The sequence below is a fragment of the Xiphophorus maculatus genome, chromosome 20, assembly GCF_002775205.1.
Source record: "Xiphophorus maculatus strain JP 163 A chromosome 20, X_maculatus-5.0-male, whole genome shotgun sequence".
Classification (NCBI taxonomy): Eukaryota; Metazoa; Chordata; class Actinopteri; order Cyprinodontiformes; family Poeciliidae; genus Xiphophorus; species Xiphophorus maculatus.
This window is the reverse complement of record NC_036462.1, coordinates 32014479-32040119: the sequence shown is the minus strand read 5'-3', so window position 1 is coordinate 32040119 and position 25641 is coordinate 32014479. Positions and strand designations below refer to the sequence as shown.

The 25641-nt window shown below is 40.1% G+C and overlaps 1 protein-coding gene across 4 annotated transcripts in view; it reads left to right on the top strand.

The window, feature by feature from the left end:
* Positions 1-25417, top strand: part of epha8 (EPH receptor A8) — a 128052-nt gene extending 102635 nt beyond the window's left edge. The window contains exons 10-20 of one of the 4 annotated variants that reach the window (XM_023325024.1): positions 1939-2101; positions 5317-5413; positions 9118-9185; positions 10055-10180; positions 11284-11469; positions 12765-12826; positions 15062-15271; positions 18040-18189; positions 18281-18471; positions 19679-19837; positions 20789-25417. In XM_023325024.1, coding sequence (XP_023180792.1) covers positions 1939-2101; positions 5317-5413; positions 9118-9185; positions 10055-10180; positions 11284-11469; positions 12765-12826; positions 15062-15271; positions 18040-18189; positions 18281-18471; positions 19679-19837; positions 20789-20903 — 1527 coding nt within the window. In that variant the 3' untranslated portion in view covers positions 20904-25417. Of the gene's footprint in view, positions 1-1938; positions 2102-5316; positions 5450-9117; positions 9186-10054; positions 10181-11283; positions 11470-12764; positions 12827-15061; positions 15290-18039; positions 18190-18280; positions 18472-19678; positions 19838-20788 lie in introns of all 4 variants that reach the window. The other 3 variants (XM_023325023.1, XM_023325022.1, XM_014468482.2) reach the window with 3 other exon arrangements.
* The last annotated feature ends 224 nt before the right edge of the window (positions 25418-25641 follow it).

Here is a 25641-nt window from a genome sequence, read left to right as displayed (position 1 = left end):
TGTCATGTTACAAACTCCACTTATGATTGAAAGACCAACTCAAAGTGGTGCATAATTATTTGGAGGAAACTGTGGTTTTTAACAAAGAAGTGCTGATGGCAGTTTGACAGAAGCCATTGAAAGGACAGAGCAAACGTTTGGTAAAAGGTGCCCCGGTCAGATCACGTGACCAAAATGTAACCTGGAAACAACATGAGAAACATCATGTGTATCTCTGAACATCACCCAGAACACAGCTGATCCTCTTGGAGAAGCACGGTGGTGGCTGCATCATCCTGTGAGATTCTGGAAAGTGGGATGGAGCTCAATACACAGGAATCCTGGAAGAAAACCTTCAGTACAGCCGGTAGAGACAGAGAGGCGACTGACAGCACGAAGACCTTCCTCCCTGCTCTCATTGGTTGTTTCTAGTTAGCATTGGGAGCTCAGGGAGAAGGCCCAGCTCACTGTTTTAATAGATTATGTCTCACACCATACTGTCATGACATATTGACAGTTTCAATAAATATGTAAAAAAAAAAAAAAGGTTTTATAAAAGCTACATACCTCAGCTTGAAACCTGTAACCTCATGGTGCTGGAAGGCCAAGAGTCGGATCTGAGTGGAGATCCAAGCCGTGGCAGTCGGATAGGGAGCGAACAAGTTAGTCCAGGAGAAGGATCCGGGTGGCAGATCCGCTAATTGAAAGGAAATGGGGGTCGAAAGGCAGAGGAACAGGGAGGACGAGGCAGTGTGGATTTCAACTTAGCAGAAGTGACAGTGACAGCGAGCGGCTGTTGGGCACATAAACCTCACAATCAGCTAATTGCTGCGAGCGTGTGTGTGTGTCGGGGTGTTTGTGCGTGCGGCGATAGGAATCATCTAATTGCAGAAGGAGCAGCCTGGGAGCCTGCTGTCTCATAGCCAAACAAGCAGGTTGGTGTGGGGAGGGCTGAAGGATTAGCTTGTCTCTTGCTCTGCGTCTTAATCTTCACCCAGAGGCTGACACTGTTGTGTGTGTGTGTGTGTGTGTGTGTGTGTGTGTGTGTGTGTGTGTGTGTGTGTGTGTGTGTGTGTGTGTGTGCGTGTGTGTGTGTGTGTGTGTGTGTGTGTGTGTGTGTGTGTGTGTGTGTGTGTGTGTGTGTGTGAGGATTTTAAGTGGACCAGTCAGCAGTGTGTATTCTCAAGGTTTCTCCAGAACTTCACAGAACAAATCAGAGTCATGTGGAGGGCGGTGGTCCGTTGCTGCTCCTCATTAGCTGAGCACGATGAAGACAAAATCCCTGCTAAAGACGCATGAGTCATTCATTTTGGAGCTCACTAGCACCTCTTGTAACTGTTTAACCCGCTCTGCGTCTACAAAGTGAGGATAGCAGTGACAGGAATAATTTACTGGATTTTTAATCCAGATCGTATTAAGAGTCTTCTCTATAGAAGTGAACTGAATAGACGTTTATCACTGGCATTTTTGGGCTCTTAAGGATTCGTTTTAATTTACTTTAGATTACTTTTCCAGGTTGTACTCATTATACAAAATATTACATAAGTGATATAAACAAAATCAGTTTTGTACACAAGAATTTATTGCGGATTCTTTTCTAATGGAGTGTCATTATTCTTTTTGGTTTTGGTTTTGTTGAACGTTTTGCTTCCTTTAACAATGATCATCTACCATAGAGTAAACTAAGAGTACAAGAGTGAACCTTCTGAGAAAAGAAGGACATTGTATTTATGGTTACAATATCTAAAAGGAAACCTGTGGTAGGGTTATTTTGATTCATTGCTGTACTTTTTAGTTCCAAAATGTAACACTTAAAAGCAAACTTTTAGTCCTCTAACTTATCACTGAAAGTCTCAACTATCTTCTGTTTTCACATAGAAGGTGCAGTATGTTCAAAATAGTGACAGTCAAGCCAAATTTCTGGAACCTTGAGTTTATTTTTCTATGTTTGTCTGACAGGACAATGAAGAGCAGAGTTACTCCACCCTAAAAACTAGAAACACCAGTGCTCTTGTGTCGGGGCTGAAGCCGGGGACAAAGTACATCTTCCAGGTTCGGGCCAGAACGTCAGCAGGCTGCGGACGCTTCAGCCAGAACGTCGAGATCCAGACTGGAAAAGCAGGTGACCAGAACTCAGCTGCTGGACGCAGCCGCTCGACTGCCCTGCCACTTGGGAGCCATTCTTGACTTTCTTTAAAATTCAGTGTCCCTATGCAGTCTGGAAAAACACATGTTAGAGTTTGATGTAGACAGTTTTCAGAGTATCATGAGTATGGAGGGAAAACAGTGTAGTAAGATATATATTTCTACCGCTACCTTAAATTTATTATTATCTTTTGGAGCTATACTCTAAAAATGAGCTGAAATTTAGTAAGATCTCTGGACAGATATGGAATTTTGACTTAAATTATGACGAAGAGGTTTGGGTTTGGGTGACTGTGTCAATCAGGGCCGGCCCAAGGTATATACAAGTTAAGCGACTGCTTAGGACCACCAGGGTGTCCCCTAACAGCACCAAGTTAGGGCGCACCCTAACTTGGTGCCCCTTACTAAATTTATATTACATAAATTTATATGTGATATTACATTGCATGTCAATTGGGCATGATCATTTCTTTTAATTTTAATAGTTTTTTTCTTCTTTCTTGCTTTTCTATGTACCGTATTTTCCGCACTATAAGGCGCACCTAAAAACCTTCAATTTTCTCAAAAGCCGAGAGTGCGTTTTATAATCCGGTGCGCCTTATATATGGACCAACATTGAGCCAAAACAGGTCTCGCAACTACGGTAAGCAGCCGCCGACTTCATTTTCCCCTGTAGAAGAAGAAGCGTGCGGTGCATGCTGGGTTTTGTGTAAAGACCCTAAAATGGCTCCTATTAAGAGACACTCTTATGACGCAGAGTTTAAACTCAAGGCGATCAGTCACACAGTAGAACACGGGAATAGAGCAGCAGAGAGAGAATTTAACATGAATGAGTCAATGGTGCGGAAGTGGATATATATTGTGATTGCACTAACGTTTGATTTACCGTAACAGTATCAGACTGTTTTTTACGTGTTTATTGAATCGAGGAAAACTTCCCCTCCACTATATGTTACACCTTGCTGTTGTTAAAAGATAAACTGTGTCACAAAAATACCACGTCACTGACTTTACCTCGGGGAAAATAATCAAACAGCTGTTTATTCATTTTGGGAATGAACGTAGTTTTCAGAACGCTGGTTTGTAATCTATTAATAAAGTTTGTCTGACCTATCTGACTGTTTTGTTGACATTCCCTTTAGCACAGCTTCATCTAATGGATGCATAAGTAACCCCAGCCTCTACTGTAGCGTCTATTCTATGCGCCTTACATATGAAAAAAGTTTTAAAATAGGCCATTCATTGAAAGTGAGCCTTATAATGTGGTGCTCCTTGTAGTGCGGAAAATACGGTATTTTCAAAATAAATAAATAAATGTATATTTATTTAAAATAACATTCAATAGTACAAATTAAATGCTATTGCACATGGAAAAGCAATTTCTGTATGATGGTTAATCTCTTCATAATATTTTAGTTTGTAGCTACTGTAAGGTAAAAATCAACAGCAATATCAACACTGGTATGATGTAAGTTAATTACAAATGATGCTAATAATGGTGGATATGTACAGATAGAGTAGCTCAGGAATGATAAAGCATCTGGTGTTGACATGTTGGTATAGGGGGCCCCTGCTTAGGGCCTCAAAAAGACTCTGGTCGGCCCTGCTGTCTAAACAACAGTGGTTTCTCCTTTCAACTCAGCTCCTCAATACTGAGTTGTTTTCTTATTCTTTTTTATTTATTGCTTTAATGGGGGACTCCATCTGAGAGAGAACAACATAACTCTACTACAAAGTGTTATTATTTATTTTTATTTTGTTAAAATAACCAATTTCCATAATATGAGATGTGGCAGACCGTCGGTCTGTAAAACTCCAACTCCTGCATGATGGGACTCCCAGCTTATCGTCCTTTAAGCGATACTGATTCATTCTCATTTTCTGTCTCTGAAGCCAACAGGCCATCAGAGAGCCGAGGAGGCAACATGCTGTCCAATCAATAAGCACCATAGATCATGAATAAAATGCTAAGTAGCCCCATTACTGCCTGGACTAACACTTTTAGTTAGTTCAGAGAGCAGAAACAGGACTGTTGTTCTGCATGGTCCCTTTAGAGCTAGCAAACATCAATTTATTTTGTTGGAATTTTATGGTATAGACCACAGAAGCTGGGTGCATTCCGGGTTCTCCGGCTTCCTCCCACAGTCCAAAAACATGACTGTCAGGTTAATTGGTCTCTCTAAATTCTCCCTAGGTCTGAGTGTGTGTGTGTGTGTGTGTGTGTGTGTGTGTGTGTGTGTGTGTGTGTGTGTGTGTGTGTGCGTGTGTGTGTGTGTGTGTGTGTGTGTGTGTGTGTGTGTGTGTGTGTGTGTGTGTGTGTGTGTGTGTGTGTGTGTGTGTGTTGCCCTGCGACAGACTGGCAACCTGCCTCTCGCCTGGAACGTTAGCTGGAGATTGGCACCAGCACCTCCTGACCCCATTAGGGACAAGGCTGTTAGAAAATGGATGGATGGACCACAGAAGCTGTTTTGCGTAATTAAAGATAAAGAACATTAATGAACTGACATCCTCATGAAGACCAAGGGGCAGACCAGACAGGTTAGGGGAGAAAGTTTAAAGCAGAGCTAGGTTATAAAGCAATATCCCAAACTTGAACATCACATTGTTCAATCAGGCATCCAAAACCAGAAAGAGTAAAGAACAACTGCAAAACTACACCGTACAGTACGTAACCCTGGAAACACCAACTAAAGGAAGGTGGATGAAGCCAAGAAAAGCTGCCAGGAAACCTGATCTTCCAACTGGCTGCAGTAACAGCCAGCACTACAATGGACCGGTTTAAATCTAGGAATGATTATGCATTAGAATAACCAAGATGTATTTGAGAATCGATGACAAGCCAGGTTCATCCGGATTTAAAGAATGTTCTTTTTTTTCTGCTTCTGTTTATATTTTGCCATAAGCAGACTGTAATCTTCTTGGTTCCATCTGCTTGTTTAGTTTGTATTTTCTTCTCTTTAACCGTGTTGCAGTTTATGAGTTCTAAGTACAGACTTAATTACCAGGGAGAACAGCGAGCAATCATAATGCTGCTGACAAACATTCAAAGTCAAACACAAGGTAATTAGAAAGTTCTGAGACTCTTATTAAACTCAAACACCTACCTGTCTTCACCAGCGTCAGCGTAAACAGTAACCTGTCGACCGTTGCAGCCTCTCCTCAGCTAATCGCCGGCGGTTTGTGTCTCTGCAGCTCCTTTGCGTTACAACACTATGACCATCATCTGGATCTCCATGGCCCTGGTGTCCGGCCTGGTCGCCTTCCTGGCCATCATCATCTGCAGGAAACGGCAAGGCTACACTTTACCACACTACCCGTCGCTGCTGTGTGTGGAACACTTTCTTATGCTACTGTCTCTCTTCGTGTGTTTGATCGAATGTTCTGTGTGCACTTTATAAATGACGCCTTGTTTTACCACAGGAATCATTGGCTGCGAGTAAAATGAGAGATGCTGTAAAACTGAGGAAAGGGAAATAGAAATGACAATCTTTAAGTAGGAACGTAGAAGATCTGGTGTTATTTAAACACTCAGGTTCTTAATATAGTTTGAGTGTGGCTACGTTGACACAGCAGGTCTTTCTGCTCTATTCCAAATTTCCTGCTCCTTGCTTTGCCTTGTTTTACGTAGTTGTTCATACTACTAATTAAATGCAGCTGCAATCTGACTTCTGTGTGAACAGTTTAAGACTGGCAACATAGACATGACACAGGAGTGCAGAAATAATGGACACCACCTTATATTGATCAAATTTACAGTCGTTGAGCAGTGGGAGACGACAGCATCGCCACAAGATCATAACAAGATGAAGGAAGCTGATAAAAAGAAATCACAACTAATGGCAGCAGCTTTTAGTGGAGCATTGACTGCTGCTTCTGTAGAGAAGTCTGTCTGGATGTGTAGTCGGAGCCAACAGTGGTGAGGCTGGGATGTGACACAGACTTCTTTTGTCATTCTAATTTTCAGCCATTGTTTGCATCTGGAGTTCCTGCGTCTGACTTCTTCTGCTGCAGAATTATGACACGTCTCGCACCGAGAACATAAAAGTTGGATTAAATGCGACCTGACCGTTCAGACTGCAGGCTCCTTGCAAACAATCGGATACATATCTGATTTAGGTACCACTATAGAAGTGGCACGGGTCAGATTTTTTTTGGAGGGGTGTGAGAAGATTGGAATTGGGTCGTTCAGACTGCCAATGCCAGATATGGGTTGCATTTACCTGTTGTGTCAACGTAGCTTTTGTCTTGTGGACCATCGTTCCGTTGCTATCACAATGTGACTTAATCTGATGGAAGTTTCTTCTATAAAAAGATAAGGTGTGTCCTTTCAGCTTGACACACTCTCTACGTTCAAAAAGTAGGAAAGTAACTTTTGAGTTTTCCCTTTTGTGTTTATTGGCTTCCATAACTAACAACTGCAACTTAGGCCTCACTGTTGCCAACTTAGCAACTTTGTCACTATGTTTTTTCTCCCTAGCAACTCCGTTAAAAGAACAAAAAAAAAAAAAAACACACAACTAGAAAAAATTGTTGTGGTTTTTATTTACAGATTATTACACATTGGACTTCTGCATTGGAAATTCAGATTAAAAAATATTTTTTCCTATTAATTAATCTTATTTTTCCTCAACAAATGAAGACTGTGAAAAAGGAAACAAGGTGTTGAGGTGACATTAGGTCACTGGACCAAACCAGACTCAATGAAACTTAAAGAGTACAAATAATTAATCATGAAAATTTAGAAAACAACATTGTAACTTCATTACATTGTGTCTATAGATTCTAAATCCAGCCAATGCAGATTTGGAATTGCGACAAAAATAATACCAAAAATTGACAGAGAAGATGAGGAAAAAAAGCTAACAAAAGTGACAAACTGATTGAATGCACTGTGACAATACTGCCACTAAAGTCTAAGGTGAGCATCTGCTTTGGGGTTTCAAAAAAACTAAAGGGCTATGTCAAACTTTTTAATCAGTCTGTGCTGCATTTGATTGTCTCTAGTTCAAAATTTAAAATGCTTAGACTGATCAAATCCAAACTGGACTAAAGATTCTTTGATACACAGTTTGTGATTTCAGATTGAGATTCATGAAGTCTTCTGCCTGTAGAAACCTTGTGGAAGGGGCAAAATAATTTGACGGGCATAAAAACCCACATACAGAAACATCTGGATTATAGTATGTTGCATATGTTCTTTGCACGATTTGTGATGTCAAATTTTGTGAGAAATCAAAAGGATTATTCTCAGTTTTTCCCCAAAAATGTTTTGTGACTGGTCCTGCGCCGTGAATCCAGTGTTGGGTTTAATCTTGTCTGATGATCTAGATGTACTGTTACACCCCTGATAATCAACGGCAGACACTTTTACTGCCGCTTTCATGGAGCTGGACTTAATAAGTTGTAAAGGATGAAAGAGGTTCGAAATCTATCCATTTCTTTCGTCTCACACAACTAATTTCCCAACTCATTGAGAATTTAATTACTACCTTCCAGTGTTTCCACGCCCGCCATCAGCTTCCTCCTCCTTCTCCTTTTTACTCTAATGTCTCCCTCTTACAACTTAGTAGATTTGTAGCAAATAATTACATTTAATTACCTGAATTGGTTCACACTTTTATGCATATTACGTTTATTAAATTAACTTTGTTAGAGGAAAGAAATCTACGATAACTCTGAGGACATAAGGATGTTATTCAAACCAAGGCACGGTTTTTAGAATGGTCCAGTTTAGCAGATGCAACACATGCTGCCAGTCAAAGGGATCGATGAATAACTGCGTCACTTATGCTGGTGTGAAGGAAAATGGACTACTGGTCCATGAATTTACGAAAAGCTCCCTCAGACTGCCAACAGCAGGCTGCGAGCTCTCAGTTCATAACTTCAAATAAATTAAAGCAAGTCATCATCAAGGAGGTTTTATGTTCTAACAGTTTTACGCAGTTTTTCCAAAGGTTCCTTGCGTATTTAAAATGTTCCTTAATGTTCAAAAAGACAGAAACAACAGGACAAGAACAGGACCTGAAGCTTTCTGCATCTAAGTGCCGTACATGTAAATGAGGACATGTGTAGAAACAACGCATCTGCTGGCAACCTCTGAATGTGTTTGAGTGAACAAGTTCTCCTGTCTTTTTTTTAATTATTATTATTATTTTTAGTAAATAATTCATACAAGCTTATTTTCTTCAGAGGTGCAGTATGTAGCATCTATAAAAAAAATTAGATGTGTTGAAACTGCCACCATGTCGTGACAGCAGGTTGCGAGACACGTAATCTGTGAAAAGATCCATCTCCTCCACCTCTATGAGCTGCTCTTGCTATCTGAAGAAATGCACTGCTCCCAACCAAAACAACCAATCAGAGAAGGAGGGGCTTAGTGCTGTCAATCAAATCATGTACTTGCTGCTAAATGTGCCAATGGCATTACAGAAAAACTGTTTATCCACCATCATTGGTGGCCATGCTAACTAGTCTTAGCATTCATGACAGAAAGACAGAAAGAGAGCTGCATGTGGTGGTGCCGCCACGCTAAGACCCGCCTCCTTGCTCTGATTGGTTGTTTCTATTTAGTACTGGGAGAAGGCAGAGGATCTCAATTTTTTATTTTTTTTCAGGGATCATATCAAACTATCACAACATATTGACAGGTCCCACTATTATGTAATATATATATATATTTATTTATTTATTTATTTTTTATTTTTTAATAAAAGTTTCATACTGCAGTTTTAAATACTAACAATCCTTACTAGGGGTGTAACTGTTACATCCAGCTCATAAAACAAGCCGGTACAGAAAACTGGGTTGATATGAGACAAGATGTTGGTAAACATTGAGAATTTTGGACAGCAGTTTGGATTTTGTATTATGTATTTTTGTGATACTTGAAATGTAGCTGTGCTGTCCTGTATTCATCGCTCTGTATGTTTCTGTGTGTGCCTCTATGTGTGTGTGTGTGTATGTGCGTGCGTGTGTATGTGTGTGTGTGTATAGACACTGTGGCTACAGCAAAGCGTTCCAGGACTCCGATGAGGAAAAGATGCATTACCAGAATGGTCACGGTATGTTTACTACATTCCTCAGTTGTCACTAGTAACAAATTACAACACATTTATTAAAGGGGCAGTATTGTGTTTTCCAGGCATATAATCATTTTATAGCACAATCAAGTAACTATGTAACTTCAGTTGCATAGGTCAAATAAATATGACTTTAAAAATGTTTGACTTCCTAATTTAACACTTTGAAATTGGCCCTCGGTTGCTTTAAAAACTCCTGCTCTTTCTGAAACTCCGTCCCTAGGAAATCATCACAACACGGCTCCATTATTAGCTCTTTAACAGTATTTTTACCAGTGTTTCACTAAGAAGTAGCTCTTATATTGAGCTCAACAGATGTGCAGATCCACCAGGTGTTTGCTAATTACTGCTGGGCTAGTCTGAAGGATCTGAGCTGCTCTGTGAAGCAGAAGTTTGGAAACTGCATCTCTGAGGAGGAGCTGCGCCTCAAAGGCGGAGCTAGGTCCAATCAGGGATTTTACACAGTGAGTGGTTGCCATGGATATTAAAGGATTTCTCAAACATGCATGAAAGAATGAAGGCAACACTTCAGGTATGTTTTTGATGAGGGAATAACATTATAACATGATGTAAAGCTTAAAAAAAGTCGATTTTACATAATACTGCCCCTTTAAAGGGATTGCATTTTCATCCACATATAATAAATGAAATCCTCAGAGCAAACAGCTTTCATCAGCCTGTGCTTGCAGGAGGCCACTCTCCTCCTCCCCTGTCTGTTTGTGTTCTCTCCTTCTGTCTCTCTGCCGGTCCTTTCATCAGGTTTTCCCGGTGCGCTCCAGCGACTCGGGCTCAGATGTGAAGCCGCTCCCGTCCTCCGCTATGTGACCAAATGCTAATGTTGTTTATCTTAGTGTCATTCCCCGACGCGAGGTTCTATATCGACCCGCACACGTACGAGGACCCCTGCCAGGCGGTCCACGAATTTGCCAGAGAAATTGAAGCTTCCAGGATCAAGATTGAGAAAATTATCGGCTCAGGTGAAAAAAAACAAAAACATGGGCTCGCACACACACCCAGAGACAAACATGGAGGCACACACACAGAGAGTAAGACTCATTGAGTAGGCTAACTTAAAATCATTGGCCGGTGTAAAAGGCTGCAGGGTGCAGCAGAGAGGAGGATGGCAGAGTGGAATCAGAGCGTTGCGTGGAGCCGTCAGTCACAGCTCAGCAGCCAGGCAGGGAATACTAACACTGTGTCAGCTCCACAATATGACTGCTGTAGCTACACACAGACACACAACGTGGAAATCAGAGCTCTCCTGACTGCAAGATAAGAAGCAAGTTATACTTAGCTCCTGTATTTGCTATGTGAAACTCAGGCTTGAAGTCTATCTCTGTCTCTTACCTTAGAAAGCAAATTAATTGACAGTTTCATTCATAAAACTGGCTGTAGAATGGGTGAGGGTAAAGCTGGGCATGCACTGATTTATCGGTGTCGATTTCTTTAATTTTGGGAGATTGGTGATCGGCCGATACTTACATGTGAAGCTGATCTTTTCCCCTGATCTTATCTACCTTTGCAAAGGTCCAAGATCAGCCACTGTCCTCTTCTGCTCCCCTGACAGGTTTAGCTGTTAGCCCCGCCCACCAGGTCATGTCTGCATGTTTGCAGTTAACAACAGTCGCCCCACTGTTGCCAACTCAGGGGCTTTATTGCTATATTTAGCCACATTTCAGACAAGAAAATATTTGTATCGGACAAAATCAGAATTGACAGGCATTTTGAAAATTGGTAATCAACGATCGGCCAGAAAACTGCAATCGGTACAATCTTATCAGAGTCCACATTCAGTACATTGGGAGATGTTTACAGTCCAGATTTCATAATATGAACCTAGTTACAATGTACTGCGTATTTTTTAGCTGCAGACTATAATTTTAACACTTAGTGTACTGGTTTTGTGGAGTCTTTTTGACATCCAGCTCACCAGTACCAGTACATCTTCATCCAAACTCTTCACAATTTGTATGTCCTTAGAAACTAATGTTTATTTTTTCCAAGAATTTCACTTATTGAAACGGAAAAATTTTCCAGAGTATTTGAAAAATACTCCGCTGTCGCTTTGTCATGATTTCAGGAGAATTTGGAGAGGTGTGTTACGGACGGATGAGGCTTCCTGGGAAACGAGACATTCCTGTGGCGCTGAAGACGCTGAAGGCAGGATACACTGAGAAACAGAAGAGGGACTTCCTAGCTGAAGCATCCATCATGGCCCAGTTTGATCATCCAAACGTTATCCGACTGGAAGGGGTGGTAACTCACAGTACGCTGACGCCAAAACACTCCATCCATTTGTCAATATATTAGCCAGGAGGTGCTGCACAAAAAAGATGCTTAGTGTGCCAAACAGGTAGTCTTACCGCTTAAATCCTCTTGCAGTTTGTCAGATTTAAACCATAAGTTGTTGTATTAAATTTCATTGGGATAACACAAAGTAGTGGATAATTGCAAAGTGGAAGGAAAAGGAAAACATGTCTGTCAAAACAGCTTGAAAAGACTCTGAATGCACAGAATAGGGGTCATTCTCTAATCCCTAAACTATGATCCAGTGCAACAATTACCACGAGTCATGTAATAAAAAAAAACATTGTGTGGCAGAGAAGTTAGACAAATATCAGCCCTTCATTTGAAAAGCAGCAAAAGACCCGGTCATTAGAAATTAACGCTCCAACATCACCTTCCCATGTACCTTACATGATAGCGTTTAGTAAATGAAAAAAATAAAGGGCCACAGTCTTCAATCAATGTGACGCTATATGAAGTAAAGCCAAGACTCAACACAATTTATGCAAGTGAAAGAAAATAAAATTTTTGGAAAGCCTTTTAAGAAATGTTTTGTTATCTACTTTAATTTACTCTTAAGCAATATTGCCAATTTCCTGAGGTCAGGTATCCATAGCAACAGGGCAGCGGGCAAGAGAGGACTCCATCCTTGCGGTTAGGATGGAGTCTTAGGGCGATTGTTGGCAGAAGGAGAGCTGCAATTTTATGACTGTTGAAAACAAAATTCTAGATAAAGAATCGTGACAATGTTCCCGATCCATAAGGTCAGATCTATTTAGTGTAATTTTGTGTTTTGTGCTCTGAGCAATGTCATGCTTTATTATTTATGTTATATTATATTTAGAATCCCTAATTTCACTTTCTGAACCAGTTGAAAGGTTTGTCGCAGTTTACTTTGACATGTTTGACCCAAATAGTCAACCTGTTGCTAGTCAATTTCAGTTTCTTTAATAATTATTTTCCGTTGGCTGTTCTTCTCCTAAATGCACTGGCTGAACAAATGAAAGTCGTTTTTACGTGTTTGACCAAGTTTGTGAAGCTGTTGGTGTGTTTAAATGTGCTGTAGTTGTTCAGTCAGCAGATAACTTTATAATTCAGCACATTTATGTCTGAGTTCAAAAAAAGGAGTGAATTCAGCTGTTAGTTATCACCCGATGGATTTGATATCGTAAGTGAAGAAGTAGTGAAAAGTGCATCCCTGCTTTTTATATTTTGTGCTAATAAACGTTACAAGCTTTGGATGTGAAGGCTGAATATTTCTGTGTGTATGTCCAGGTAAACCGGTGATGATCATCACTGAGTACATGGAGAACGGCTCTCTGGATGCCTTCCTGAGGGTTGGTATTCATTTATAATCAGCTGTTATAATCATCTTCTTGAAAACAATGTTTTCTGCTTTTCTTCTCCTCTTAAGATAATTTGTTCCAGTGACCAGTTACAATTAAATCATAAGAATTTTGAGCAAACTTTTCAAATGTCCCCCACCCCCAAAAAAGAAAATACAATCTATCGTGTGTGATTCCTCCTAATAGTTTTGAGAGAATTGACCAGGCTATGCTAAGCACGATTTCATCAGATGCTGTTGTTATGTTTTGGCTGCAACAAACAAGATGTAGCGATTGTAAACTAGCATGGACCACACATTTGAGTAAAATGGAAAAATTTGGAGGTTTAAGAGTTTTATGCCTCTGGTATGGCACAAACAATCATCATTAGATGGGAGCAGAAAACATGAAGTGCAGAAAATAACTCCACTGAAGAGTTGGTTCTCTGACAAGACTTTTCTTTCTGAGTCTTGATCCATTGTTTCTACTAGGTTCATTTACAGGTTACATTTACAATTTCTATCTGCTTCAGTCTTTGCTTCTATGAAAATGCTTTAGATTAAAACTTTAAAGCTTATGACATTACTGCTTTATTGCCTTATCTTTAGTGTGTTCTCTATCTTGATTAAAATCTACTCGCCTCGTTTACAGTATCATCACACTCATTTTTTTTTCTTTCCCCTAACATGCCCCTGAAGGCTCCAGGCAGAAAGTATCTACCCCCTCACAGGCCTTCTGTTTTTTGTTTCCTTTTTTGTTGTCACACTAAATGTTTCAGATCATCTAACACATTTTAATATCTGACAAAGATGACTTGAGTCAATAGAAAAAGCTCTTTTCAGATATTGATTTCCTTTATTAAGGGAAAGTGTTGTGTGTTAGTTTTTGAGCAGAAATTGCATCATCTCAATCCTACTGAAATGAAAAACTTGAACACATGAACCATTCACCATTCACCGCTCACCCCAAGTGCGCTTTAGGTTAAGGTGATGGCTAGATAGTTTCCTTTAGGATTTTCTGATTTATTTAATTGATTGATTAATTGGTATAAATGTCAAGTTGTCCAGTTGCTGAAGGAGCAGATTCAGTCTCTTATTGTGGAATCAACACCTGAAACCAATTAGGTATGCGTTTTGCTCTGTGTTCTTCTGTCAGGTTCTGAATGAGTCGTAGGTACACTCCACAAATTCTTTAAGCAGGTCGACCGCTGTTTGGAAACTTCACCTGACGTCTCTGTTTTAGTCATGTGTGGTTAATGACCGTTGCGGTTTTGTAACCTTTTAAAGAATGACTTTGTTTCTTATCTGGTCTTGGATTTCTTGAGGTTGAGGCATTATTCGCTGTTTTGTGAGATCTCGAAGGTTTTCTTTTTTTTCTTAGTGATTTCCTTATTCTACAAATCAGGCAGTAAAGAGGCATCATTGAGGCTTATAAATGAAACTTCAAATATGTGATTTATTATCATTATTTCATGTTTTAAGGTGAAAAAAGTTCTAGTTTTTACATTGGTCCAAGCCTTACCAATGCTTTCCTGTGCTTTCCCCCTCAATTCTAATCTCCCTTACAGCACAGACTCAACTTTCTCCAATTGAAGTGGATTTCTCTGGTTGAATTTCTACCTGGCCAATCAGGAAACAGGAGAAGTTGTGAACGATGACGTAGATTTTCTGCTGTTTTAGAATTTCAGTCTGCCTGTAGTTTTACCAGTGGCTATTCAGTTGCCATTGCTTCACTTCCAGGGGAGGAAGTGAAGGAAGTTGTTCGGTCCGAGTTGGTCACGTTTCAAATGATTAAATTAACATCAACAGGCGCCTCGTTCAGATCAGCACTTCTTTCTTCACAGCTGCTTACAGCAAAGACAGTTTGAGCTAAGATTCATAGCGTCAAACTGGTGCATTACAAACATCACAGCTAAAAATTGTAAATTGGGAAACATTTGAAACGTAAACAGAGTTCACACCTCCAGGCAGGAAGCAACCGAGGCTCCAGACTCTCTGGGCACAGCAAAGCGTAAAACCAGGAGCTGGTCTTCACCAGTCTGTACTGGATAAGTTTTTTAATAAATGAAATTTGAAAACTATTTTTTGCTCAGATTCTTATTCTTATTTCTTATTTATGTATTTACTTATTTTTTGATGATCTGAAACACCCAAGTCTGAGAGAAAAACAAAACCTAATCAAGCCTTTAGGAGTACGGAGACGATTTCGCAGCACCATAACCATCTCCTGTCCTCGCCTTTCTCATAGAGACACGACGGCCAGTTCACCATCATCCAGCTGGTCGGGTTGCTGCGCGGCGTCGCAGCAGGTATGACCTACCTGTCCAACCTGGGCTACATCCACCGGGACCTGGCCGCCCGCAACATCCTGGTCAACAGCAACCTGGTGTGTAAGGTTTCTGACTTTGGCCTGTCCAGAGTCCTGGAGGACGACCCTGACGCTGCATACACCACCAGTGTGAGTTTTCACATTGAGGCAAGCATTGACGCAACAACACACACTCACACACATTCAGAGATTCTTTCAAATGAATTGCCTGGCCTCAAAAGAGACAAGATGTAGATAAGAACTGATTATTAATGCAGTGTTAAAGCATTAAAGACTTGATTTACCAACATGTTAGAAATTAGATGACCTCGTTCGGCCAGATGATGTGTTAAGTTGCTTTGAGTAACTTTTTCCCATTGTTGGCTTAATGGAAAAACTTGTCAGATTTTCATCCCAATCAGGATTTCTCTAGTTCATTCGCAAATGCAAAAATATTTCTATGGCAAAATATTTGATACTGATGTTGATTTTCATTTGTTTGATAAGGCATTTTAAATGATCAGTGTTTATTTTATAGTGGTTAGCTAAAGTAATCAGACCCGTTGAATGTTGCCACACGTTCTTATGCTACAACCACAAACTTAAATGTATTTTGTTGGATATTTTTGCGAAAGATCTATAAAGACCAATGGACACAGCCAGGGGGCGCTGCGCTAGAGGGGGCGTCAAAACGATGGCGGACTAGTTATTTCTAGGTGGCATTTTCTGTATTTAGCTGCTGTTTCTGGAGAAGTATAATAAAACATTCGACAGCGAAACATCTAGGTTTGAGTTAACTTTAGTCTTCTTTCATTTAGTACATTTTTTGTTTTTAAACATTTGATCTTAACTACTGTATATTCTTTAAACATCTTATCTATGTCATGCACAAGATATTCTTTGAAAATCACATTTTAAAGCAAGTTGATGAAGACAGTCTGAGACAGGCGAAGGAGGAAACAGCAGGGAATCCTTCAAAGTGTAGCCATTTTAATTTGGAAGAAAATTAAAGTTAATTAAATCTACTTAAAAATGACAGAAAACTTAATGACAACAGGAGCGGGCGATCACACATGAACACACACACACACACATTTCACACTGTTAAAAGAAAAAATGAACTCATAGTTTGACGTTTGGCCTAGAAAGTAAGACAAAGACAAAGTAAAGTTCGGTTCAAATACACTTTTACAGAAGCAATACAATCAAATTCAATCAAGTCATATGAAAGTGGGAGCAAAGTAAAAATTGTCTTGGTTGTGGAGGCGCTTCACTCGGGAGTAGCTCCGTATTAATCCTGCAGCCCATTGAGAACTAAAGTATTGAGTTTCAAGTGAAAAAAGTAAAAAGCTTTCAAAATCCGATTCTATCACTTAACAGCGCACAGATGAAAATAACGCGTTTGTTTGTCCCAGTCTGTCTAAGCACAGCAATCATATTACAGAATGCAGAGGGATTATGAGCAGCAGCTCAGCGTTGTCCTGATAGGAGAGGGATCGCAGAGCGTGATAGATAGTGGAGAAAGCACAGCGTCATTACAGCACACCTCCAATTAATGCTCGATAATACTTGGAGATTAATAGAGTTCCCATTACTGCCAGGAGATTAGGAAACTTTTACCAAAGCGCCACATTTTCTGGAGATAAAGGCGGCAACGGAGTCAGGCAGAGGTATAAAGTTAAGATGTGTCGCCTTTACACCTTCGTGTTTAGCACTTTTGTTTGGTTTTCCACATTAAAGAGAAGCAAGACGACGCACCTTTCTTCAAAGGGGAGCAAAACAAATTGCAGCGCTTAAGTAAATTACACCGTAACAGTTTAATGTAACCACAAACGACCATATTTATATCTTTCCGTCACCACTACCCACACAACCCTGAGCAATCCCCACCCCATAAACCTATGACCCATCTCCACAAAAAAACATTTTTCCACATAAAAGAAAGGGGGGGAAAAATATCAAAAAAATAAGATTGAAAGAAAAAAAATTTGTGAAGTGAAAAAATTTTCACTTCACAATTACGAGCTACTGGTTTTGGACAAACACAAAAATATCAATAAAATACATTCAAGCCTGTGGTTTATGTCAAAATGGGGAAAGGTTCAAGGGATGTAAATCATTTTTCCAGCCTCTTCATCAGTCTCCCCTCATTGTGTCTTTATGTAACTTTTATGAAAAAAAAATATTTTTACATATTTGTTGAAACTGTCACTATGTTGTGACAGTATGGCATGAGTCAGATAATCTGTGAAAAAAATCAAGCTCCTCTGACTTTTCCCCTGTGCTCCTAGTGCTAACAAGAAGCAACCAATCATAGCCAGGAGGAGGGGCTTAGGGCTGTCAATCATTTGCTCACCTCCCCCATCACATCCTCTTCCTCTCTGCTATGATACCTAGCCTGTTGTGAATGCTAAGTCTAGTTAGCACAGCCACCAATGACGACATATAAAAGCTTTTTTTCTGTAATGGTAAGTTGTTTCTCTGCCATTCGCACATTTGGCAGCGTGTTCATGAGGGTGATTGACAGCGCTAACACCCTCCTCCCGGCTCTGATTGGTTGATTTCCACCGTGAGCAATGCATTGCGATCAATCTTTTCACAGATTATCTGTCTCATATTATGCTCTCCTGACACAAATATGTAAAGATCATATGCTTTATACAAGTATCATACTGCGACTTTAAGTTTGCTGCCCTGAATATAATTGTTGTCAAAAAATTAAATAAAATAAAATTCAAGAGTAAATAAATTGTAAAAAAAAAAAAAAAAAAGGTATACCTCATGATGAATCACGTGGTAAGATAACTTTAAAGATTACTTCCAGTGATAATCGATGTATTTTTTGGAGACACTGCTCAACTACAGAGGAGCAACATATATAACGCTGTTGGATTCTGTTTGAACGGACTGACCAATAGGGCGGAAAAATCCCAATCCGCTGGACGGCTCCAGAGGCCATAGCCTACAGGAAGTTCTCCTCCTCCAGCGACGTGTGGAGCTACGGCGTGGTCATGTGGGAAGTGATGTCATACGGAGAGCGGCCGTACTGGAACCTCACCAACAGAGACGTGAGCGTTGTCAGCTGGATCGGACCTTTGCTAAGAGAGTTCTTCCCTCTGTTTGCGCCAGTGACGCGTGGCTTTTGCTGAACATTTGCAGGTCATTAAGTCTGTGGAGGAGGGCTACCGGCTGCCTGCGCCGATGGGCTGCCCCGCTGCCCTGCACACACTCATGCTGGACTGCTGGCAGAAAGATCGCAACGAGAGGCCGCGCTTTTGCCAGATAGTCACCGTTCTTGACAAGCTAATCCGCAACCCAGAGAACCTGAAGTCCATGGACACTCTCTGCAGGTAGGCGGGAGGCTCGCTGAATCTCTGTGTGCGGTGACGCGACGTGGCTCTGCTGTGTAACACGCCCAACTTAATTTGATCAGATGGAAACTGAGCATTTCATTAAATATTGGTTTAAGAGATTAGGAGATTAAGATGCCAGCCAGAGCAAAGGCACCACCTCCAGAGAAGAGGATTTTCAGGACAATATGTGCCGACAGACTGTAAGGCTACTTACTAGGCGTCCTACTGAGAGAGGCAGAGTAAATTCAGAATCCATTGTCTGCTGTCAAATGTGGGTGCGGTTGGATAAAGTTACAAACAGAGGTTTTTCCTCAGCATTTTTGTGATAAATTCTCTGCTACAATCCATCCTGTGGTATTGACGTTGATCCTCAGTAAATCTGGTGGCATGTTTGAGAGGACATGTTGTCTGAAACTGGAACTTTCTTGAGACCATTAAGTGTAGATGCTGAGTCCTAAAGAGTTATTGGTGTGTGAGCATCGTGCAGCAGCAGAAGATATAATCCAGGCTTGAGAAAGAACAAAGTGGAAGGATTCTTTTGGGTGCTTTCATACCATCTCTGTTTTGTCCACTTTAATCAAACTCCAGTCCGCCTGCCTAGAGCTTGTGTTTTGTTTGAGGAGATGTGAAGGCACAATCAAAGACTGATGCGGACCATAAAAGTGAACTCTGGTCCTACTAATCTAGCTCTGGGTTCAGCTGAAGACCAGCTGAACTCTGGTTCAGTTCAAATGCATTTGAACTGAACCAGTTTCACGCCAAGCGAACGTGAAACCGCTCCAAAAGCAGGAAGCAACAACACCACAGGGCATTCTGGGTAAATACAACCAGAACAAACTTGCAAGTCTCACACTTGCAGGAGAAATACCAAAGACAAAGAGAAGTCCTCCACCCATTAAAATCTCACACCAAACAGTTTTTTTTTTTCAAAGGGTTTGGTTTGTTTGACACAGTGCAGTGTGGATGTGAACCGAAGCAGCTGAAAAGTCCCAAATGGAACCGAGTCAACCGGACTGTCGGGTGTGAAAACAGCCTCGATGTGTCCGAGGCAGCTCTCTTCCAACCTCTCTGTCGTTCTAACTCCTGTTGACTCTGTCTCACTGTTTGCTCCCCAGCTTCAGTCTCTTGCTTCATCTAAGATTTTTTTTGTCCAATTTCATCTCCATCCCATAACCAAAGCCTTTTCTTTTTCTCTTCGCTGCAGTTTAAGCAGTCCTCCGTTAATGGCGAGAGCCATCCCCGACTTCAGCAGCTGTAACTCCGTAGACGAGTGGCTGGACACCATAAAGATGGGCCGATATAAAGAACACTTTGCAGCAGGGGGCTTCCACACTCTGGGACACGTCATAAGCATGAAACAAGGGTGAGACAGCACCATAATGCAGAACTGAGAGGAACTATCACACACCTTAAACTATGAAATATCAAATGTCTGTTGCGAACTGGCACTAAGCAAACCAGCTAAAATGGAATTAAAAGACATTGTAATCAAGTGGTTATTAACTTGGTACACACCAGTGATCATTAAGTAGAATTAAGAAGACAGAAATCACAAAGTAGACCCAGACCAAATAATGTTTCCATTGACCATACAATTGCGCAATTTGACATTTTGAAAATAAATTTGTGCCAATTTTGAAAAGAATTGTGTTTTGCTAAAAGGTTTTGGCTCTAGGCTGAGGGGATTTGTCTGCCATACTGAAATTCCTTTAATCGCAAAACTCCAGTGGAAATGTTTTTTTTGTGTGTGTCTCTCACACAAGTCACATGATCAACAACCGGATGTTGCCACTGTTGCAAATCATGAAGAAGACTACGACAGGAAGTAGCTGGAGGATGATGGCGCTGCATGTTTTTAATGACTTATCGAGTAAAAAAATATATCCACGTGATTTTAATTGCCTTTCTTATTATCTGGAAACATAGCATTTGCAAGGTTAGATTTTTTTTTGTTTTATTTTACATTAGCAGAATATTGACAAAGTTTGTGCACCCTTGTGATGAAAACAAAGCTTTTTGTTTTTCTGTCAGTCCTTGTCCTCCATTTTTCCCCAACAACTGTGTTTTTCCTCCTGTTCTTTTCTGTTACTTCAGTCGTTTCTCTGTCAGTTTTTCTATTCTCCTTGTAAGTTTCCATTTTGGACATCATCTTACACTCTGGTTCATTGCCTGCGCTTGGGTCCGACCCCTAAACACGACCACCACACACACTCTTAGAAAGTTCGAAAGCCCGTTTAAAGGGGAAGTGCTACTTTTCACAGCACTGCTTTTGCCAGTGTGGATGATGAAAATGATTTAGTTTTCATGTCACCAGGGACATCCAGAGGCTCGGCGTGACACTCATGGGTCATCAGAAGAAGATCATGACCAGCGTCCAGCTAATGAGAGCGCAGGTCCTCAACAAGAGCGTCCCATCGGTCCACGTCTAACTCCAGAGCCGACGTTACCGACTGCGTTACAGGCCCAGGCTTTTGTACGGCCGAGACGGACGCCTTGAAAAACAAAAACGACAGGTAAACGGGACGAGACGCTATCTAAGAACTTTTCAAGATTTTTTACTTGAGAATTTAAGAACAAAACGTAAAGGGATCGCCTGTGGAAGCAAGGAAACGTGACATCTTTGGGACCTACCTTTTCTTTTTCTCTTCCTACTGAATACAAATTTATCTCTTGTTTAAGAATGAAAAGACTGCCTTAATTATGACATATTATTTTAAGTTTGTTGTCTACAATAAAAAAAAATAATTTATGGTGAATATATGAGAGTAGTGTGATTTCCAGTCCCAAGGAAGAGCCTGAGCCCTGCGGTGACGTAGCACAGGTCGCGTGTTTGGATACGTTCTGATGCCGCTGTAGAAGGGCAGCAATAAACTCTAGAAGAGAGCGGCTCAGAACCAGGCTGACGTGAAGAACATGAGCCGGGGCTCACCTGACGGGCCGGGTCATCTCCAGCTTCACCCCAGATTTTAGCTCTGACAAAGGGCTGCGGTGTCAGATCTGCTTCCCAACACGAACCACGCTGGAGATCTAGAACCTCCTGGCCGGCCGGCCTGCAGCTGCTATACCTGGAGGATGTGTGTAACTCAGCTATAGTGCACTTTATTCTACAATCTTTCCGTGTTCAAGGGGCTTTCTGGTTGAAACACAACTGAACACACGGCGCTAGCTACAGAATTAGGTGATGTATCACATCTTTTATTTACCAGACAAAAAAATAAGCTAATCTAAAAGCTAAAGCCAGCAACACTCAGACAGTTGGGAGAGGCTTCTGCTTTTTTTTCTTTTTGGAGGGGGGTGGGGAGGTTGTGTGTGTTAACACTACATTCAGTGCACAGGTAAATCTGTGGCCAGCTTGCTGAATAAGGGATTCTCAGTCTACCTCAGATCTGGACTGCAGGCAGGCCAGCCGAGCACAAAGTTAGCGTAGAAACTTTGCAATAGAAATAAAACTCCCGAGAAACAAAACAATGTTGTGACTCTAGCATGTTTCCAAAGTAGCATTCAGTTATCCATGCTGTACCATCCCGTAATACCAGAAATATGGACATTTACTTGGTTTTTTAAAAATGATTCAGATCTAATATTTAAACAGTCAAAACCAGGTTTGTGTGATAGTGTGTAATTTTGTTTTGATCCAACTCTCTTTGCTTCAACAGTGTCCTTGCTGCGACAGTGTAGCTTAACAACCAGGAGCATAAAAACAAGCAGTTTTCATGTTGCTGTTGACATATTCAAATTTCTAAAGATGAAACATTTAAATCTAAGAATATCTTTGTAATCCACTCAGACGGTAATGGATGTGGTTGTCACTAACATTTGGTTTTTTAGTTCCTAGTTATTTAACAATAAATCTTTGCCTCTCCTAACTGTCCTCAGAGTGTTACGGTGCTAATAAACGGAAATGACGCTAACGCTAGATTTTCGATTTGTCTGGCATATAAAGGCTGAAAGAAATTAACGAGAAATTCGTTTTTTGCTGAATTAAAAAAGAAACCTTTGAAAATAAGGTTTGTATATAAATTAATATATTTTATATTGACTGTATAAACACACATTACAATGTGTTTTGAAAAGCACATCATTTGACAGGTTTTCTGGAGTCCATTCTTAAAGGGATTCATTTTCTTATTAGAGCAGCCTTTGATTCAGGAATTGATTCAACGTAAGCACATTTTTAATGGAAAAAGAAAAAAAGTTTTACTTTCTTAAAGAGCAGAAGCTTCACATCAAGGTGAATCTGTGACGAGGCGACACGGTGGCACAGCTGCTAGCACCACCGTCTTACAGCAAGAATCTCCTGGGTTTGAATCCTGGCTTTGCTTTTTGGGTTGTTGGAGTTTGCATGTCGTCCTTCGTAGATGCATGGGTTCTCCCCGGGTACTCCAGCTTCCTCCTGCTGCTCAAATCTACACATGTAATTTACCTTTTAGAGTGTAGGTGTGTGTGCGTGTGCGTGTGTGTGTGTGTGTGTGTGTGTGTGCGTGTGTGTGTGTGTGCGTGATTGTGATGGACTGCTGATTTGTCTGGGTTTTTTTTTGACTCTTTTCAGATCATTAAACACATTTTAATATCAGACAAAGATAACATGACTAAATACATAAAGCAGGTTTTAAAAATAAATTCAATAATAAATGGATTTAATGAGGAAAGGAGGCCCTGCACTCCAACGTAGCTGTAAATTGGTTTCATATACAACTTGACTTTGCACAATTTGACTCCATTTATTTTTCCTGAAATAAATAAAATCGTTAGAAAATAGTGTTTCATATTAATCCAGGTTGTCTTTGTCTGTTATTAACAATTGTTTGACAATCTAAAATATTTGTCTGTACTGTTAGCTCATAGCTGGCTAAGTCAAACACAGTACCTAACTTTATAGCTGCCAATTTGAACAAATTAATAAGAAGTTGTGTGATTAAAGTAGCGCTCTTAAAATAACAGGATTAAAGTAAATTATGAGCATTTGTAAAAACTGATATATACTGTATATTTAAAAAAAAACTTTAATAAATATTGATCTTTTGAGCAAAACAATGACTTTTACAAAGACATCCAGTCTATCCAAGATGGCTGCCCATGTCTGACAGAGCATTTCCTGTTTGCTAAGTCAAGACAAATTCAGTTTGTTTTCCATCAGCGTTGATCCAAATGCCTTCCAAACTAGCAGATAATCGATATATTTCCAAATGTAGAAATGTCACAAATAACAGTCACTATTTCTGCTCAGTTTCTTAATATTTATTCTATATATCTTTCATGCAAAAATATCACGCTGCATATGTTTCACGTCAGATTTACACCATAATATCTCGTCGCCGTGTCATCGAATGTCCGCTGTGTAACCAGATGGGAACGTTTCCCATTCGTCCCAGAAGTTAGAGCTCAGATCTGGAACCAGGTTTGCAAGAAGATCTGCTTTTAGTTGTGGTCTTACGTGCCATCAGCAGCGCAAGTCGTTTTGGTTTTCCTCTCCATTTTTTATTTTTATTTTTTTGTGTGTTGAAACACAAACGGAACATTTCATGTGTGTCTGTTGAAGCATAAAATGTCAGATGTGCTAATGACCACGTGCCACGTCACCAATACTGGAAACTATTGGACTCATATTGTTAACCTCCAGATGTCAGCATTCTGACTTCAGGTGCCGTTCTTGCTGTAACGCTAAATGGAAATTCAGAAATGATCATTTCTAAATATAAAATGGTGGTAAAATTATATATTTTTGAATGTGTTTTTTTTTTTCCTTTCTTTTCTCGTGGAAGAAATGTAGCACAACTGAAAATCCTTGTGTTATTTTTCACCTCTTTTTTTTTTTTTTTGTCCAACAACATGGTGTTCCATCTTAAATCTACTGAAGTAAATTCAGGATCAGTGCTGATTCTCTTCAGAAGACCCAAAAGTAAATACAGTGCCTTTAAAAAGTATTCACCCCCTCAAATGTTTTCCCTTTTTGTTGGTTAGGATTGATTTTGCTTTTATAAATCAACCCTAACCAACAGAATTTGTCTTTTTTTGAAAAACGACAACAGTACAAAATAAAAATTGTGTAATGTTAAAGTGAGAATCGATTAGTACAAAAATAATTACAATTGAATAAAAATATGCATGTAGTCAATGGGGAATATTCATGCAACACTTATTTTATGTGAAATACTTTATTTAATTGTCATTATTTTGTAGAAATACATTTTTACTTCGACATTAAAGTGTTTTATGTCAACTCTTTGGTCCAAAAAGCCAAACTTTGCTGATCATGATGGATCGATATAAAGTGAAGAACATCCAAGGGAATGAATCATTTTTATTGGTACTGCATCTGCAGACATAGATCTGTGTGACATAGATCTGTGGGTACAACATGACACATAAACTGCAAAGGCTGTAAAATAAAGTGTTACTTTGACATCTGCTCACATGGTTTGTCTCAGTTCTGATAAAAGGCAACGAAGAACATGTCAGTGAAATGTTTGCAAATTAAAAACTTTGCCTAGACTTCTAAAGCTTGTCCGATTTGTGCGAACAGGAGAATGTCTTTTCTGGCAGAACTCCCTCCGGGTGGTCGATACTGTTTTTATTAGAGAACTTTATTATATTTCTTGTATTATAGTGACATTTTACTACTGGTTTCAGACTTTTGTTTTCCTTTTGGATGCTATTGAAGTCACAGGGCTTGAACTGTAAATCCATATTTTCTAAAGCCAGGATCTGTTTTTTGCCAGATGAATTGATTTATAATGTACACAGGATGTTTAGTCACTGGAAGGACGATAAAAGGCCCGATTTGTTCACATCTCATTATTTATTCAGACGTTTTGTTTCATAAACAATACCAACTCTGAAATGATCTGTTGTCATTGATGAGTCATCCTTGTTGCTAATGATAAGTCATAAATGTGCAAACTGTTCATAAAGACACAATAAAGGAATGTTCATCTGTGTGTGACTGCAACACTGAACTGTGAACTGTTTCTGGAGCAGGTGGAACCCGGACTGGCCGTGTTCTGGACTCATGGCCTGTTCACTCAGGATGGACCGTACTCTGAGATTAGAAGTTATCTGATGATCTGAAACTTTAGGGTTTGACCAAAACAAAAAAGCAATAACAGGATAAATGTGAATATTTTTCAGACAGTGTTATACTTCCTGTGTTAATCCCAAATGCTCCTG